Source organism: Pleurodeles waltl, chromosome 6 (assembly GCF_031143425.1).
Source record: "Pleurodeles waltl isolate 20211129_DDA chromosome 6, aPleWal1.hap1.20221129, whole genome shotgun sequence".
Classification (NCBI taxonomy): domain Eukaryota; kingdom Metazoa; phylum Chordata; class Amphibia; order Caudata; family Salamandridae; genus Pleurodeles; species Pleurodeles waltl.
Genome location: NC_090445.1, coordinates 1,463,505,343 through 1,463,523,565, shown reverse-complemented (window position 1 = coordinate 1,463,523,565; position 18,223 = coordinate 1,463,505,343). Strand labels below are relative to the sequence as shown.

The window sequence follows — 18,223 nt, the reverse complement described above, 5'->3', positions numbered from 1 at the left end:
ACTGTTTCTAGTAGGTTCCAACTATTTCCCTTTAGATCTAGCCTTTACATAGGCTGACACACAAGTATGTGTCTGTTCCCATACCACTGGATGACAACTGCAAATGTGCATTTATAGACCAGAGTGAAAATCTCTGTCGTGCCCCTGCTCTGGAAATGCCTGATTACAATAAATATTTTACTTTGTACTGCTGTGACAGAGAGGGATGTGCTCTCTCAGTTTTGACTCAAATGCATGGAAGTACAAACCTACAGCATATTTTTCTGCCACTCTTGATCCAGTGGATTTGGCTTTATTTAGTTGCCTTAAAGCCATTGCTGCAGTCTGCATCAGCATGGAACAGGGTGAAAGCATTGTTATGGGCCATCCTTTGGATGTTTTAGTCTGCCACTCAGTGGAAGTTTTGTTGTCCTGCACCAAGACTCAGCATCTTACAAGTGTGTGTCTTACATGTTATGAGCAAATTATTTTTAGCAGCTCAGAATGTGTCACTTAAATGAAATGTTGTAATACTTTAAAACATGCAACTTTGATGCCCATTCCTGTGAAGGATAAAGATGTAAATGGTGATTGTACTGATAGAATTGAGCATGACGGTGTAGATGATACTGAACTATGCACAAAACCAAGACCTGACATTCAAGATATTTCCCTACCTGAAAATGACTTTGTAATGTTTGTTCATGGCTCCTGTTTAAAAGAAAATTATGATACCCTGAAAGCTGGTTATGCTGCCCATATAGTCTCAGGTTTAGTCAAAGCTTCTTGGCTTCAAGGAGTCTTTTCTGCCCAAGTAGCTGAATTAGTTGTTGCTGAACAGTTGAAGGTGACAATTTTCACTGATAGTCAATATGTCTTCGGAGCTGTTCACAACTTTGGACAGTTGGGGTCCCACAGAGGGGTTATGACCTCTTACGGATTGCCTATCAGGAATGGAAATAAAGTATATATTCTCCTGAATGCATTACAGTTACCTGCCCAAATAGTGAATGAAGTGCTCTGCACAGCACAAAGCCGCTGATTATGTGACTCTCAGCAACAACTCCCTGGTCAGGTGGCAAGATTCTGTGCCCTGAATTGTACTTGCTTTAATCGAGAGCATTCCACTGAGTCAAATGATGACATGTCACAACTGTTAACTGCTACAGATACCTGGGAGGAAGTTAAGAGGTTGCAGGAAGAAGTGTCAGAGGAAGAACAGCAAGGTTGGGTTAGAGCAGGTTGTGTCAAGAGAGATGAGGATGATGTTTGGGTTTCAAGTGAAGGAAAAGTTGTGATGCCTAATAGTTTGTTGCTAGCTGTGGCTAGGCATTACCATGGTCAGGCTCATGTTGATCATGATGTTATGATTAGAACATTCATACAAACTTGGTTCAACCCCAGATTCAAACTGATGGCAAAGACCGTATGTCACAGATGTGTCACTTGTCAACAGATGAATGTAGGTAAACGTACAGCAGTCACACTAACTCACATAGGCAGATCAGGAGGACCTTTCAACACAAGGCAGCTTGATTTTATTGAGCTTCACATGTGCAACGGACTGAGATACACCTTTGTTAGTGTATACGTTTTCTCTCGTTGGTTTGAAGCCTACCCAACCGGGAGAATGACGGTTATACAGTAGCAAAGCTGTTACTTAGGTAATTGATTCCAGGGTTTGGCTATCTGATTTCTCTAGAGTCAGACTGAGGTTCAGACTTCAACACTGAAGTCCTGAAATTCTTATGTGCAGCATTACAAGTTGAGCAAAGACTACATTGCAGTTACAGACCTGAAGCTTCAGGAATAGTGGAGCACATAATGGAACTTTGAAGTCCCGATTGGTGAAATTCAAACTCATTGAAATGACCTCACACATTGCCTCTTGTTTTGGTGAGTTTGTGCAGATCTCCAGTCAGAAAGACTAGCTTGTCCCCACATAAAATTATCGTGGGGCGCTATGAGATGGTCCTGCAAATGCGCTGGTGAACAACACAGATGACTTGGTACTGGATTATTGCAAAGGACTAGCTGATGTGGTTCATTCTGTGTCTAATCAGGTTGCAGAAGCTACCGTCCAGCCACAGCAGGAGCTCTGACACGACTTGTGCCCAGGTCACTGGCCCAGTGGAAAATATTGCATCGTCTAGCATTTGTGAAAAATTAATGAGACAAATGTCCCAGTGACCTGGGCACAAGTGATGTCAAAGAGCCTCCTGCATCTGGATCGTAACTTCTCCAACCTGATAACAGAACAAACCACGTCAGCTAGTCCGTTACAATGGGTAATGGTCAAGAAGCATGTGAGTAAGTCCTGTTCAGAACCGTGCTGCAAGGGGCCACACCAGGTTGTTTGACTACAACAGCCGTGAAGTGTGCTGGTCTCCCTTTTGTGTACATGCTTTCCATACTCACAGAGTTCCAGGCCCCCTTGAGGATACATCACCTGTCTCTGAAGGGTCGGTTTCAGAGGGTGGGAGGGATCAGGTTAGTGAAGCTGTTGGGGATGTGCAAGTGACTGATATAGCACAGTTACAGTCTGAGGGGGGTCTGAGTGAGTCAGCAGCAGTGGTTGGTACAGAAGTGTTGAGAGAGAAGCAATTGGCTCCACAAAGCCATGATGCTGACAAACGATCTAGTGCTGTGGAAAAAAGAGTTGTACCCAGAGACAAATGGTCAAATGAGAAAGCACTTAGGTAGTCCAAGTGGCCCCAATGATTTCAGAACAAACTGAAGAATCTGGTCAGAGCAACAGTGATACTGGCAGACCAGTACCTCAGATCCAGGAGAAAGACAGTTCCTAGTTTAGGGTATGCAGCACCTGAATTAATCTATTTTGCAGGAAATTACTGGGAGTAGGAATTTACAACATTTTGTTTTAACAATACGTATCCAGCTGAGTATTCTTGAATTCATTCTTGTGTTCAGAACTGAACTTTGACGCAGAAGGAGCTGTGCCACGACGTGTGCCCAGTAACCTGGAAGCAAGTTGTGTCAGTGCTCCTGCTGCGGGTGGACTGTAGCTTTTCCAATCTGAGGAGTCACAGAACAAACCTAGTCAGCTAGTTCTTTACAGTGGGTAATGGTCAAGAAGCACGTGTGCTGGTCTCCCTAACTGGGTAAATCCATCCAAAATTAACAAAGTTCCAAGTCCCCTTCAGGATACAGCACCGGTCCCTGTAGGGTCGGTTACAGTGAGTCAGAGGGATCAGGTTAGTCAGGCTGTTGGGAATGTGCAAGTGACTGATAGTTGAGGTCTGAGTGAGTCAACAGCAGTGGTTAGTACAGAAGTGTTGAGACAGAAACAGTTGGCTCTGAAAAGCTCAGATGCTGATCTATTTCTGTATCAGAAAATGTTGCACCTGGAGACAAATGGTCAAATGGGAAAGCTGTGCCAGTTGTCCAAGTGCCCTCAATGATTTCAGAAAAAACTGAAGAACCTGTTCAGAGCAACAGTGATACTGACATACCAGTACCTCAGAGAAAGAGAGTTCCTATTCAAAAGTATGCAGCATCTGAATGAACATATTTTGCATCAAAAGACTGGGAGAAGGAAATTACAACAAAAACGTATCATGTTGAGCATTCTTGAATTCGTTCTTGTGGCAGAACTGAACTCTGAAATTTTGTTGCCACTTGATGAACTGAGACATTATACCCTAGATGTGTTTATTGGTGATTTTCTTATCTGCGCATTTATTAGAGAGACCTGAACTTATATTAGAGGCTTTCTGAATGTTAGTGGAAAAACTTGATGAACTTTCTAGTTGATCAAGAAGATGTTTGCAGCTAATGTTTGAACATTGCTGAGAAAAAAAAGTGTTGTTTTCATTTTATTTTTTTCTTGGTATTTGCTTGCTCTTGAATAAAAAGACTAAAACGAGGCAGTTGATACTTTCCTGCCGAAAACTACATTTTTATTTTATTTTTGGTTTGAAATTAGAGAACATGGAGTCAAATAGAAACATTAGTAGTAAGTGTAGATACATTTGTGTATGAGTGCTAGTTGTGACAATGATAATGATTATTTTATTGCTCATGGAATTAACTTTACCAACACCTACTAATTCAGAGAATATTATAGCCACAAGTGCCCCGAGTTATGCAAGCCCAATAGCAAATAAAAATTCCTTTTTCAATGAGAAAGAGTTACGTGCAGAGGTGACCTGTCTACAAATGTATGGTACATATTGTAATATGAGTATGTAAATGCCATGGAAATTAAAGATTGTTATGTCTGCACCCAATTACCCTCAGTTAGTGAGGGAATTACTTATTATAGTATCCCCTTGACTTATGGAATTTCCTGTAGTTTGCTGCTGACTCTTTTGTATCAGCAAGAGTATTTCCGGTATTCATATTCTAATTAGGACCTTTTTTTCTCAATTGTCCCATCATGAAACAATTGAGCAGCATTACTACAGCTAAAACCATTGACACAGTGCGAACTTTCTTTCAACCTACTTATTCTCTGGCACATTCTATGCCCATAGAAACAATCTGACCTGTATTCTCACCCCATTAGAAAAGGAATTTATAGGGCAAGTTGAAAACAGGAGAAGATCAAGTAGAAAAAAGAGTAGTGCTACATAGAAGAGACCCATTCATTAACATGGAATCAAGGATCCCTTGCCATATATTGGCAATATGTAGGGAGGCTGTGTGTATATAGACCAAAATTGAAAAGTGAAACAAAATTTGTAGGGACTAGTGAATGTAGAGCTGTTTTTTGTTTAAGAGTGTTTGGATTTTAATGTTAGCTTGGCAAGACCCCTCTATACCAGAAATTTATTTTATCTGTGGAAAGAATGCATATTACAGGTTGCCAAAAGGATGTCATGTTACATGTTATCTAGGGCTACTCTTTCCAAAGATTTATCATGTTTAGCATTTCAATGATCCTATTTGGGATGAGAAGTCAAATACAAGAGTCAAAAGAGGTGTCAGTGCTTCAGAGATTATAGGAGATATTTTTGGTGCCATAATTCCATCTGTGGGTGTGATCTTGAATGATCACAAAATAAGGAAGTTGTCAACGATTGTAGATAAGCTATCTACAGCTCCAGCTACTTGTTAGTAGACACAGAAGTGGTTGCCAAATGACTTTACAGAATCATCTTTTATTGTATATCCTTCTTGCAAAATAGGACGTAGTTTGCAAAATGTTGCTGGTTCAACAATGCTTCAGTTACATTCCGGACAACTGTAAGGAGCTGAAAAAGTAAACTGCAAACATAACAAGCTTGAAAAAGCACCTGAAGGAGTTAGAGGCAACAGGTGTCTCTGAAGCTATAGGTAGTGGTTTTTCAGCTGCTGGAAAGTGATTTGAAGTTTAGGGAGAGGAATTGTTGGCAGTGTCCTGAGACCTTTATTGATAATAGCTTTGTGTGCCTTAGTTGCAGTTGGTATATACAAGTTATATAAGACGTTGAAAAAAAGGAGATCAAAAAGAGGGAAAAAGGAACAAATTGAGCTGGAAACTAGAGGAAGCATATCTTACAGTGACAGTAAGTAAGTGGAGGTGTCCAGAAGATCTTTCCCAGAATGTCCTCAAATATTTTGACAAGTCTCACTGAAAATAAGAGATTGTAATCTGATGTGATGACTTGATTCACTATCAGAGGGGGGATTGATATAGCAGAAATGTTATTGCTACCCCTGAAATCGCATTGATCATCTATATGTGACAATCTATGCATTTTGTTAATTGAAGTACCAATAAATTCATTGTAAAGTGGTGCACTGAAAACCTATATTAATGTGCATTCAATGTAGGTTACAAAAAGATGGTGGTATAGCCGTACAACTTAATGTATAACAAATTACTTTAATTCTATATGATTCTTTATCATGTTAAATAGTATTGTGCACTAAAACAACACTGAATTTCAGAGGCAAAATGGTTTTATATGTTACATGCAAAAGTTGAAAAAGGTAATTTTGCACTTTAAATTAAACCAATTTATTAACAGAGCTTTTTCATTTTAAATCTACTCTAACATGAACACTGACAATGTTTACTAATGTTGAATTTATACTTTTGAATGTTATATGTACTTATTTTGTATAACTGATGGTGCCATTTTAATTAACTTTGCTTAGCCTAAGTGTGGCCTGCAAGGCCCTGTTTTCTGACTGTGTAGAAAAACATTTAGTCAATATAGCTAATGTGACTTTTACTTCAGAATTCGTTCCTATGAAATGTAAGCATGGTAATAGATGCTCTATTGTTTTACAGATAGAGAGCCTGAGAAATTAACATCAAATCCAGTACATTTTTGAACTGTGGAAGTAAAATGTCTAAATTTGTTTCACCATGCACGAATGAGCTAAGATGAATGCCCTTTACATGTCGGTAATGAGAATCTTCACTGATGCTGCGGTTACCATGCCGCACAATGAACTTTCATTGGAAAATTACACCTTCAGAGTCATGTGGAGTGATGGATGAGTAAATTATCTTGCACTATGGAGTTTAATATACCTTTGCCTACTTGGGCTTTGGTCATTCTGCTCCTTTCCGCCCTTCTGACTCGATCCCCTTGGACTCAGAGGGGTACAGACCTCTACCGACACTATTTATTTCAATGCTGTGCTGAGACTTTTACATATTTTTCCCCTGACCCTAAGAAGAAGGCTCTTGATTGAGCTTCTGGCATGGTAATGCCTTCCCTTTTTACTTACTTTTTTGCCAACTTTGGTTACTTACCTTTTTTTGACCCAGATGTACGTTTTCCAAATTTGTTTTATTCTTTTTCTTTTTGCCCACATGTTTTAGCCCAGCACATGTTAATTTGTGACTTGCTAATCTGTAGGGTTTTCCCCTTGCCCTAGCTAGCTAAGCTTAGATGACTCTTAAATTGCCTTAATGTTTAAAGAAACTGAACAGCGCTTGTTTTCTACTCATCAAGTTATTTTGTTGCTGTTTTGCATTTTCATTGTTGACTGTTTAGTTCTTTTGATGTTAGTTTGTTTGAACTTTGTCTATCATTTTGGTCAACTAATGGTTATTCTGTATCTTTATAATTATGTTTTGAAAAGTGTCTAAATAACTGAGTCCGAACTTGTAATGAAACCCCTTAACGTTATTTCAGACCGGAGTTTTCCTTGTAAGGCCACATGGGTCTTACTGTCATTTTAAATTGTGTTGTTCGAAGAGGTTTTGATGGAACTATTTCTCAACCTCTTCATGCTGAGTGAAAAGAGTTATTGATCTCATGAAAAGCATAACCCTACAAAAAACATGATTTATATAATCCAACCAGTGCAGGTTATGCAAATGAGATCAAAGGTTCTAAGCAATATTGCAATATTGATATTAAGACCTCTGACACAGAGAAAGGACCAGAGATGAGCTTTACTGACATGAATGTCATTTTTATAGGCCAGGAACCCATCACCAGCTCTTATTGGGCAGTCATAAAATAGAATAAGGAAAAGAGTCAGGTGTCACAATTTCGATATAGCAGTCTGAGTCAAACTTTAACCAGGTCTAACTAATGATTAGAATATCACACCACTGGACTGAAGATTCTCTGGTTGTCCATCGTGGATTTACGAATTAAGCTGCAGATTCACAAAGCCACCACACTCTGACTGGCTAGCTCTCACAGAAACATTTCTGTTGAAGCCACTATTATCCAGCATGCTGCACCGAGCAACATGTTGTGAAAAATAAACAAAATAGAGCATAGGGTGGTACAATGAACCTACCCTAACTCTAGTTCCATGTGGGGGACCTCGAAGCAACCCCAGCTTTAAAATAATTATATAAAACATATTTTCTTGGAGGGTCTGTGATTTCATTGACAGATTTGTGTAGTCTTTTGCCTCCCTTGCCCCTTGTGAATTTCCTGGAGTTGTGGGATTCACAAATCCTAGAAAAAGATAACTATTCAGTACACTACAACTGTGGTTGGCCATTGCCCACCAACGAGGGTTGGCCACACTTATTAAGTTGGGAAAAGTCCCACACATATCCCGGCTGTGCACAGGTGAGGGATTGGCACAGCAGGGGGGAGGCTGCCTGTGTCAGATGGGTTAGTGTGACCAAACCCTGCTGAGCGAAGCTGATGACCTTGCACAGTGGGTTTTAGCTGCACTTTGCGGCTTGGATGGATACCCTGTTTCCTGCAGTCAAACCTGCTGCACACGGCTAAAGTCTGCTCACAGAGGGGGTTGGCACCCTGGGGAAGGTTGTGCAGTGTTCAGCAGTTATAATTATACTTATAGTTATACTGATGTTAAAAAACTAGAAATCATTGCCCAAAGTTACTTTCCAACATGAGTTATAGTTTCTTCAGATAAATATAACTCTAAGTATAACTACAACTGCCGAATTTCTATGGTTTTGTAGGGGTAAAACTTCAAACTAACTATAAAGTCCCTGTAACCTTTGTTTTTTTCAGTGAATTTCTATGGTATGTTTTAAAACACATGTAAATATTTGTGCCAGGTTGCGACAAGCCACTCAGGGCCTTGCTTTTCCCCAGGAGGATCCTTGAATCCGCAGATTGGATGAAATAAAAGGGCAATTTTTTGTCTATGAGGGGTCCCTAAGGGGTGTCCTATGGGGGTCAGTATACAGGTATGCTGACCCCCTTATATGTTTTTACACAGTTTGTTTGCAATAAACCAGGCAATGCAAGAAACAAAATGGCAGCCACCACTTTTCTGTCAGGTTGCAGCCAGCCAATCAGGGCCTTGCTTTTCCTCCAAATCCGCAGAGGATCCAAGGAGAACCCAAGGAGGATCTGTGTCCCTATATATACCAATTTAATAACTAGAAAACTACACCAAATCACAAAAAAGGTCACTTTCTGGACCAAGAGCTAGATGTCTGCCAAATTTTATGTAAATCCATCCAGTGGTTTAGCCGCTATCCCTGTTCAAAATCTCTATAGAAATCAACATGGAGAAAGCACGTTTTGGAATCCCTCTTTTTCTCAGCTCCCGCTTGACTGATCACATCCATACTTTCCAGACAACAGCTGATGTGAGCGTTGTATTTTTTGGGAAAATTTTGTGAAGATTTGTCAACCTGTGCAAAGAAATAGGCAAGCAAAAAATGCTTTTACTATAGAAACTAGGACCTAACTATAACTACCTAGTGGCGCACACACACACACACACACACACACACACACACTCACTCACACACACAAAAGGTACAGCCAACTACAATGTTCACTTCTCAATAGTTTATTGAATTACAAAATCATGGCATTTCATATATATGTATGTAAGTGTCTGTGTGTATAGCAGGGAAGCGCATTATAGTTACCTTAGGGCACGAGTTATAGTTTCTTGACATAAGTATAACTATAACTGCTGAATTTCTATGGTTATGTGTGTGAAAAATCTGAACCTATCTATTACATCCCTGTAACCATTGTTTTTTTAGTAATTTTCTAAGTTTTTTAAAATTCTATTTCCTAACTATAATGTCCCTGAAACCTGTTTTTTCCAGCCAATTTTTACGTTATTTTATTAAACTTAAAGTCATATTTAATTACCATACTTTAATCTAACCGCTGCATGAGGCCAACCTCACACTGTGGGTATATGAGTGGGTGTATGTGTCTGTGTCATACTCTTGCTGGGGACTGCATAGAGAGTCTTAACACCCCTGAGCTGACTCCGGTGGATTGGATCCCTGAGGCCATGAGAGGCTCAGGAACGGTGCCTATTCAGTTAAATATTGGCACCAAGGGCGGGCTTCCCGGGCCTTTTGAGGCTTAGGGACGGGGGCCATTTCCCCCCCCAACCCATGTTAAATTTGGCCCGAGGATTCAGGAGGCTCATGGATGGGGGCCATGCAGCCCCCTTTCTTTTATGAATAAAGCCCCAGAGGTGGGTTCCCGAGACATATATATGTAATAAATGCCGACCGGCCACAGGATCACAGCATTTTTTGCCACTTTTCTTCTTTTTTGGTATCTTGCCCTGCCCCTTATATTATTTTTTTCCTAATTTCAGGACAGGGGACAATGTGTTCGTACATATGGCTCTAAGTCCCTGAGTCCTGTGATGGCTGCCAGCACCATTTTCTCATGTTGATGGCAGCCAATCAGAATATTCGCTCTTGCGGGAACAAGATAGTCCAAGGGAAATAAAACTCCTTGGATCAATAAGAATGCTCTATTTTTAAACTGCCGCTCCCTTGAGGTTCTCTCAAAACTCATGTGGACCCAACCATTCAGATATACAAATACAAATATGTTTCAACCTCAGTTTCTCAAAAACTACTGAATGGATTTACAAAAAATCACAAAAAAACACAGTCTGCGGACCAAGGTCTAGCTTCCTGGTAAATTTGGTGTAATTCCGTTCAGCAATTTTTGCTCTAGACTTGCCTAAAGAAGTCTAGGGAAAATGCATCAGGTGTTTTGCATTTTCGGACCACTCTTTTTACTCTCTTAGCAACTCTTAGCAAAATTGCTTTTGCTATGCAACTGCAGACTTAACTATAATTACCTAGCAGCGACTGCCACTAAGATATATATATATATATATATATATATATATATATATATATATATATATAAACCTAGTGTTGGTCGCTAGTAGGTAGTTATAGTTAGGATCTAGTTTCTATAGAAAAATCTTTTTTTTACTTGTCTATATCTTTGGTGCCTCTTAACGAATCTTCAAAAATATTGAAAAAAAAAAAACGACAGTTACTTCAGCTGCTGTCTAGAAAGTTTCTGTCAAGCGGGGGCCAAAAAAAACAGAGGCGTCAATAAAAAAGCCTTTGCAAAGTTAATTTCTATAGGGATTGTGAACAGTTACCCAAATGACTAGAGGAAATTACACCAAATTTTACAGAAAGGTAGCTCTTGGTCCAGAAAGAATCCTTTTAGCTATTTGGTGTAAATCTGTTCATTAGTTTTTGAAATATTAAAGACAATATAAATTTGTATATATAGGGAGGCAAAGGCTTTGGGAACTCTCCCGATCTCGTGCTGAGATCTGTTTGGCTGCCATCCCTTCAACAAGGAAGTGTTGGCAGCCATGTTGGGATTCTGCTTCAGGGAATAGTGACTGTGTATTTTTTGTGCTACGGGGTCTCAGCCTGTGACAGCAAGCACCATGAATATGTAAGTCATTATTTTAAACTTGCATTACCCACAGTAGAAGAAAGACTGCTACAAATCATGCAAAAAAGATTTAGGATTACAATAAACAATGTGCTTTCAAAATAAAGATTTTAGCAACAGAAAATCATACTGTACCTAGTGCAAACATTTTTTATGTTTCCATTTAGAGTACGTATGCCCGAACTCAGTTTGTTACACACTTACAACCTCTCAAAAAGAATAAAGACCTGATTTACGTTTTGGCAGAGAGCCTGTCATTATGCCGGGGGATGGAGGCAATTACTCCATCCCCACGGTGTACAGATCACCCACTAAATTTATAAAAAACCGCCAGGTAGGCAGTTATGTATCATGCGCCAAACAGTTTTCATTCTTTATTTCCAAATCTAAAATCCAGAAACGGATTTTCTTTTTGAAAATAAAACAAGTGATGCTCCCCTCACCCTGGGAGTCATGTTTATGACAGGGAAGAGGAGCATTATTTGCATTTGACTATCTGTCACCCCCAGGGGTTGCTTGGCAGTGTCAGGCAGTAAAAAAATGGCTATCTGGCCACACATCCTCATTGGGTATGCAGACATATAGCCAGAATGGTCCTCCAGCCAAATGTGTATGTGGGTGGACCTTAGGTTTGACTACAATGGTGACTACTCTGTCACCACCATAGCCAAACCTCTCCAACCGCCTAACAGAGTCCATTATGACAGAGTATACATACCATCAACATATAAATCAGGTCCTAAATGTTTGTCATCATGCAGCCTCAAGTGACTGTCAATGAAAGTTAAAACTGCTTCTAAGTAGTCCTTACATTTGCAGATTAACCAGTTGCACACATTTACATTCCTTTGAACAGCATGCATCCTGGCATGAAGAATTGTTAGGTCGAGCACGCAAGTGCTCTGGCGTGTTGTAATTTATCGGTGGGCTTTTAACCACGCCCACGGCACGCCCATCACTATCACTATTCCTGGGCTTGCCTTTCAAAAATATTTTTCACTGGTAAATGCTTTACATTTGTCCCTTGAGGCGGTTTTGTTACCACCTGGCAATCGACCCTGTTACATGGATAATTGCACTTTTGCTTATATGTTTGACTGCGAGTTAACTTCTTTTTCCTTTTGTGTCTCTCCTTCGTGCTCACGCTTATGGTGGCTGAGGCACTTTGAATCGTCTCGCTTATGTCAACTGTTTTACTTTTTATTTTTAATTTATGTGCCAAGAAAAGTCCAGTTAGGAAGTTACAATGCTAAAAGCTCTTACTCGAGCAAATGCGAGACCCACTGCATTGCAAATGCTTGTTTTACATGGTGTGCTTTTTCGCCCACTATTTGTCCTCTTTATACACTCTTTCTTTGTCTTTCTCATGCGTTGTACTATTTTTAAAGGTGTAGAAGTCTTCATTTAAAGACACCACTATTGAGACACATACATTACGGTAATCATTAGCCACTGTAAATATCTCTTACCTCATCAAACTTTGGGTACTGTTCACCAACTTCATTTGGCAGGCCTATCATCGTATGCACCTTTCTGAAAGAGAAAGAGACACATTTATGTTTGCATAAAGTCACTTTGCAAAGAATTACCTGTATGACACATACTTCGTCAACCCATTTTTTATTCTTTGTCCATAGAAAACATATGTTTGATGTCTTTGAAAAGGCTAATTTCTTTCTTGACGGTACTGATAGTAGAAAACCATTTTTGATCAAAAATATGGAAGGGGGAAAATCCATCTTTCAACTTGTTTTATCTATTTAGATAATGTAGGATCACTTTTGTCTTTTTTGCGACATTAAAAAGCCCAATGTGGGCCTCTTTCCAACTATTTTCCCTCCAGAATCACCACGACTATGGCCATTAGTCAATCTGGGTGAGGCAGACGTACTGATTAGGAGATTTTTGTGAATAATCTGTAGAAACTGGTGTTTCCGCATCAATTCCTGAATGTTTTGCCTGTTCCTTTACCCTGACACTATGACAGCATCCCCCAGGCAGAGTACCCTGGTGAAATGCTCTCAGACCACAGTGTTACAGCAGACCCTTGTAACCCCATTTCAATTAGTAACATATTACCAGCCAAATCGGAATAACCACCGAACTCTTAATGAGATCCTATGAGGTTTTTCTCACACAGGTGTACAATATACCAAAAAATATCAACATTTATTTCCGTTTTGAATCAAAAATGTTGTTTTATCTCATTTTATTTTTAATTTATATAATTTCCTATACTTCAACCGACAAAACAGATTTCCAATTTTGACTCGCAAGCTCACTTTTTTTAACAGTCCATAAGGGTTTAAGCCGTTTTGTTAGCTAAGACTCTTCTTGTTTAAATACTATTTTAGTTTTGCAACGTGTTTTCAAATCTAAATTTAAAAAAAACTTGACATTTGTTTGACAGCAATTCCAAATAGAATCATGTCTAAGATATTTTTTACAGCTTATTAATTTGCAAACTGAAGTTAACCTCACACATCAAAAACCCTACTTTCACCCAAATAGTTTTATAAATGCAGAGCAATACTATCTATTAGACCTGTCAGCCTTTAGGTAATTCCCCCCAACTTTTTTGTCTTACTCTATTCTTGCTGATCTCGTTTTTGTTGGAAATTGCTTATACCCAACTGCCACACTTAATTTACTTGTAAGTGCTTAGTAAAGTGGTACTACATGTACCATGTGCCAGTAAATTAAGTGCTACTAGTGGGCATCCAGCACATGTTGTGCTATCTACTAAAGTAGCCTTTAAACATGTTGCAGGCCTGCCATAGAAGTCTCTGTGTACAGTTTCAAACTGCCATTTTAACCTGGCAAAATAACCTTTTGCCAGACCCAAATCTTCCTTATTAATAAATATAAGGCACCCGAAGGTAGGCCCTGGACAGCCCAGAGGGGAGAGTGCAGTTTATTCAAAATGTTAGACATGTACTATTAAATTGAAGAAGTCTAAAAAGAATCAGAGGAGGGAAGGAAAGAATTTATAGGGAAAAAAATGTTGAAGAAATTGAACTGTAAAATTGTGGGTGGTAAATTTGGTGTGATAACATATTTAGTCATCAGAGGAGGGATTGCTGAAGCAGATGTCTTAATTAGAAATTATTAATGAATGTTTACGTATTTTGAATAATGAGTTATGTAGAAAAATGAATAATGTAGAAAAATAATGTGCACATTTGAAAATGTGACCTCGAAGAATGGCCACCAGTATTCACGAAATGTACTAATTTATGATTAATACATATAAAATATCGAAAATGTATTAGATTAATGTAGTAATATGTCATATTAAGGGTTATGAATTATGTTCTTGCTTATAAATTGTAGGCCTTAACTTAGCAAGTGTCTTGGCATTGTTTGCCAGGCCTCATGCAGAAGCTGTATTTCTTAACGGTTAATTAAAAGTGCTGACAGAGAGAACTAACTGTGAAATGCTCATTATTTTAATAAAATGCTTAGCAGAAGCTTTCTATGGGAACCGATGGACAGGAGATGAGGTCTCTTGCAAAGTAACAAATTGTGTGTAAAATATGCAAAGGGTTCTTTTCCAGTACGCGAACAATGAAGACACTGACTGGAGAGGAAGATGTAACAAATTCGATATCTGACGAGCCTGATGATGACAACATTGTAAAGCGGACCAATCAACAACATGTGAAGTGTGAAATATTAGAATTCATAGATGTGGTATATGGACACTATTGGACAGATTAATAACGAACGATTAATTGACCACTTGGAAATTAGGGGATAGTTTTGGTGACTTTGATATAGCATTGTGACAGAGGGAATTTAGACAGATTGAGAGACTAGAGATCTAGAGTGACGGTGGGAGAAGAAGGGATTTGAGATTCTGACATTGGGCTCATAAATTTGTTTTTCACTACTGCAATCTTACCTCTCCCATATGATGACATTGAAGTTATCTTAATATATTTTATAAGTGTAAGTTCTGAAATGGAATAGGAATCCAGTTCATGTTTGTTGTCTCTTTAATCACATTTTAGAATACTAACTTATAGTGAAGGCGGATTTTTAATTGCAATTCTGAAAATGCCACTTTTAGAAAATTAGCATTTTCTTGTCTTAGCCATTTGGTGCCTGTAACTTGTCTCTGGGTCACATGAATGGATGTAGTTGACAGTTGGACCTTTTGTTTTATTCCAACACATGGCAGGTGGGTTTAGGTGTGTCTGGGTGGGCCATATTTGGCAGGATGTGAAGTAGAAGCTGAGGCCAGCCCTGCTTACACTTGAATAGACTGATATCCTGCCTCCACACAAAGGGCTGCATACCCCCGTAGTTTGTCACAATTGCCAGAGACTGTTCTGGAAAGAAACAGGCCTAGTTTATACCATGGTAGCAAATCTGTGAGAATGGCTCAAAACATGTCAACACAGTTCCTCTGATGAGATCCTTTGGATTGTCACCTTATTATGTCAAATGTGGCACAAAAGGCCAATAGAAATAATGTGACTCTGATTACAAATATTTAGTTATTTTTGGCTTTGTACGACAGTTGTCTGTTAACTGAAAATCATTCAGGAGACAAACTGCCATCAAATAGACAGACAGTTGTCGAGTGATGACGGTTTCAAAAGTCTTTCCAATACATGCTAGGCTTAAGATCTGCTTGCAGTTGGAACTAATATCCATGGCGTGTTTCTTTGGGATGGGTGTGAGGAATACATGTTTGAAGGCCTGAAGGATGACGATTCCACTGGAAAGGAAGTAATTGACCCGACTGGTGATCATCTATGTTGGAGCTTTGTGGTACATGATGATGACTTTAGAACTACACATATTCAAAGGAGGAAAAGACTGCCAGAACCTGGTCAGGTTATTGCTAAAGTCCATTTCAGAGGTATCTGCCAGTTTACAGAGTAAGGCTGCATGGGACGGTTATAATAAAAGAGATATGGCCAGACTCTATGGCACAGAGTATTTGTAAACCTCTTTTCAATACTCTTCTCTCTATTTGATTATTTATTTGGCAAAGGCTAACAGTATAACATTAGCTAGTCTCCAAAGGGTATAATTTGTGTATGGAAATGAGAGCCACAGTATCAGACTCCTTTGTTAGTCTAGATTTCATGTGATTTAGAATTTCCACTAGAGATTTCAGATAAGCATAAGGTATTTGAAGAAGTAGTTGAGAGCAAGATGTGGGCTGTTTTTTTCAGGTTTCTTGATAAGTTGATTAGGCCAATGTGCCTTAGCCTTCTTATCTAGCTAGGGAGTATGCCTCAAATATAAACCTCCCAATGGAGTGGATGCACTTTTGGCATAGCTGAATGAAGAGCAGGTGGCCCTGTTGATGCAGGCTTCTTGTCATTCTTTATTCCATCTCAAAAGCAAATACCCTGAGCAGGGGATAGCTGTTGAGGCTACAAAAGGTAGTAACCCAGCTGTGGAGACACTCTTTCCCTGCATTTCTGGGACACTACTTTTTTCCTGCCTGGAAACACCATGGCAGGAAAAATCGTCAGTGGATGCTTTACCCTAAACAGGGCCATGCACTCACCACTGTGACTAAGTGGCCCTGTGGCCAGCACAGACTACACTGTCAGGAATAAGGCAGTTCCTGCACCTTTAATTGAAGTGAGGGTAGCACAGGATTGGTGGCGGGAGGTCTGTGAAACCCTAAATGAGGCTCTAAGCCAAAAATGTCTGCAGAACGTTGTTAGACTTTTCATCCTTGGCGTGGTCTCCCTTAACTTTTTGCCTCTGTTCCCCAGGTTGTTGATGTGTGCTGGACTCTGATTTTGCTGTTTTTGTTACTCTGGGCACTTTACCACTGCTAACCAGTGCTAAAGTGCAAGTGCTCCTGTTTAAATTGTATGTAAGTGGTTCATCCATGATTGGCATATTTGAATTACTAGTAAGTCCCTAGTAATGTGCACTAGAGGTGCCAGGGCCTGTAAATCAAATGCTACTAGTGGGCCTGCAGCACTGGTTGTGCCACCCACATAAGTAGCTCTGTAATCATGTCTCAGACCTGCCCCTGCAGTGTCTGTATGTGTATTTTTACACTGTAAATTCGACTTGGCAAGTGTACCCACTTGCCAGGCCTAAACCTTCCCTTTCCTTACATGTAAGGCACCCCTAAGGTAGGCCCTAGGTAGCCCCAAGGGCAGGGTGCAGTGTATGGATAAGGTAGGACATATAGTAATGTGGTTTATATGTCCTGACAGTGAAATACTGCCAATTTCGTTTTCACTGTTGCAAGGTCTGTCTCTCTCTCATAGGATAATATGGGGGCTACCTTTAAATATGATTAAAGTGTAGATTCCCCTAGAGAGTAGATGGACATGTGGAGTTTGGGATCCCTGAACTCACAATTTAAAAATACATCTTTTAGTAAAGTTGATTTTAAGATTGTGCGTTTGGAAATGCCACTTTTAGAAAGTGAGCATTTTCTTGCTTAAACCATTCTGTGACTCTGCCTGGTTTGTGGATTCCCTGTCTGGGTCAGTTTGACAGTTGGGTTGTTTTTCACCTCACACCAGACAGTGACACAAAGGGAGCTGGGGTGTGATCTGCATTTCCTGATTAGCCATCTCTGCTAGGAGGGAGGGGTGGAGTGGTCACTCTCATCTGAAAGGACTGTGCCTGCCTCTGACAATGCTGTCTCCAGCCCCCTGGTGTGTGTCTGAGGCCTTGCCTGGGCAAGGCAGGATTTCACAAGAAGGTGTGAGTCCCCTTTGAAGAAAGGTGACTTCAAAGACTAAAATGGGTATAAGAAGGGCACCCAAACTTACAAACTTCAGAAACACTTCTGGAACCAAGAGGAACCTCTGCCTGGAGAAGAGCTGATAGCTGAGGAAAACGTGCTGCCCTGCCTGTGACTGTGCTTTGTGGAGCTTTCCTGCAGTGCTGCTTCTGCCAGAGTAAGAGGGCAAAGACTGGACTTTGTGTGCCTTCCATCTTGAAGAAGAAATCTCCAAGGGCTTGATGTAGAGCTTGCCTCCTGTTGTTGAAGTCTCAGGGATAGCAAAGACTTCTTCCTGCCAGCACCTGGAGTCTCTGGAGAGACCCCTACTCTGCTCTGTGGTGCCCTTCCAGTTCCTGGGACCCTGAAAGGAGAGGCTGGCAGCCTAAGGACAAAAATACACGCACCGAGCGCCGTGCGGAGA

The 18,223-nt window shown here is 40.0% G+C and overlaps 1 protein-coding gene across 4 annotated transcripts in view; it reads right to left on the bottom strand.

The window, feature by feature from the left end:
• The window catches only part of FAM13C (family with sequence similarity 13 member C), a 753,858-nt gene that overhangs the window by 235,909 nt on the left and 499,726 nt on the right, over window positions 1-18,223 (bottom strand). For all 4 annotated transcript variants that reach the window (XM_069240966.1, XM_069240964.1, XM_069240967.1 and 1 more), the window contains one exon: window positions 12,551-12,614. In XM_069240966.1, coding sequence (XP_069097067.1) covers window positions 12,551-12,614 — 64 coding nt within the window. The remainder of the gene's footprint in view (window positions 1-12,550; window positions 12,615-18,223) is intronic.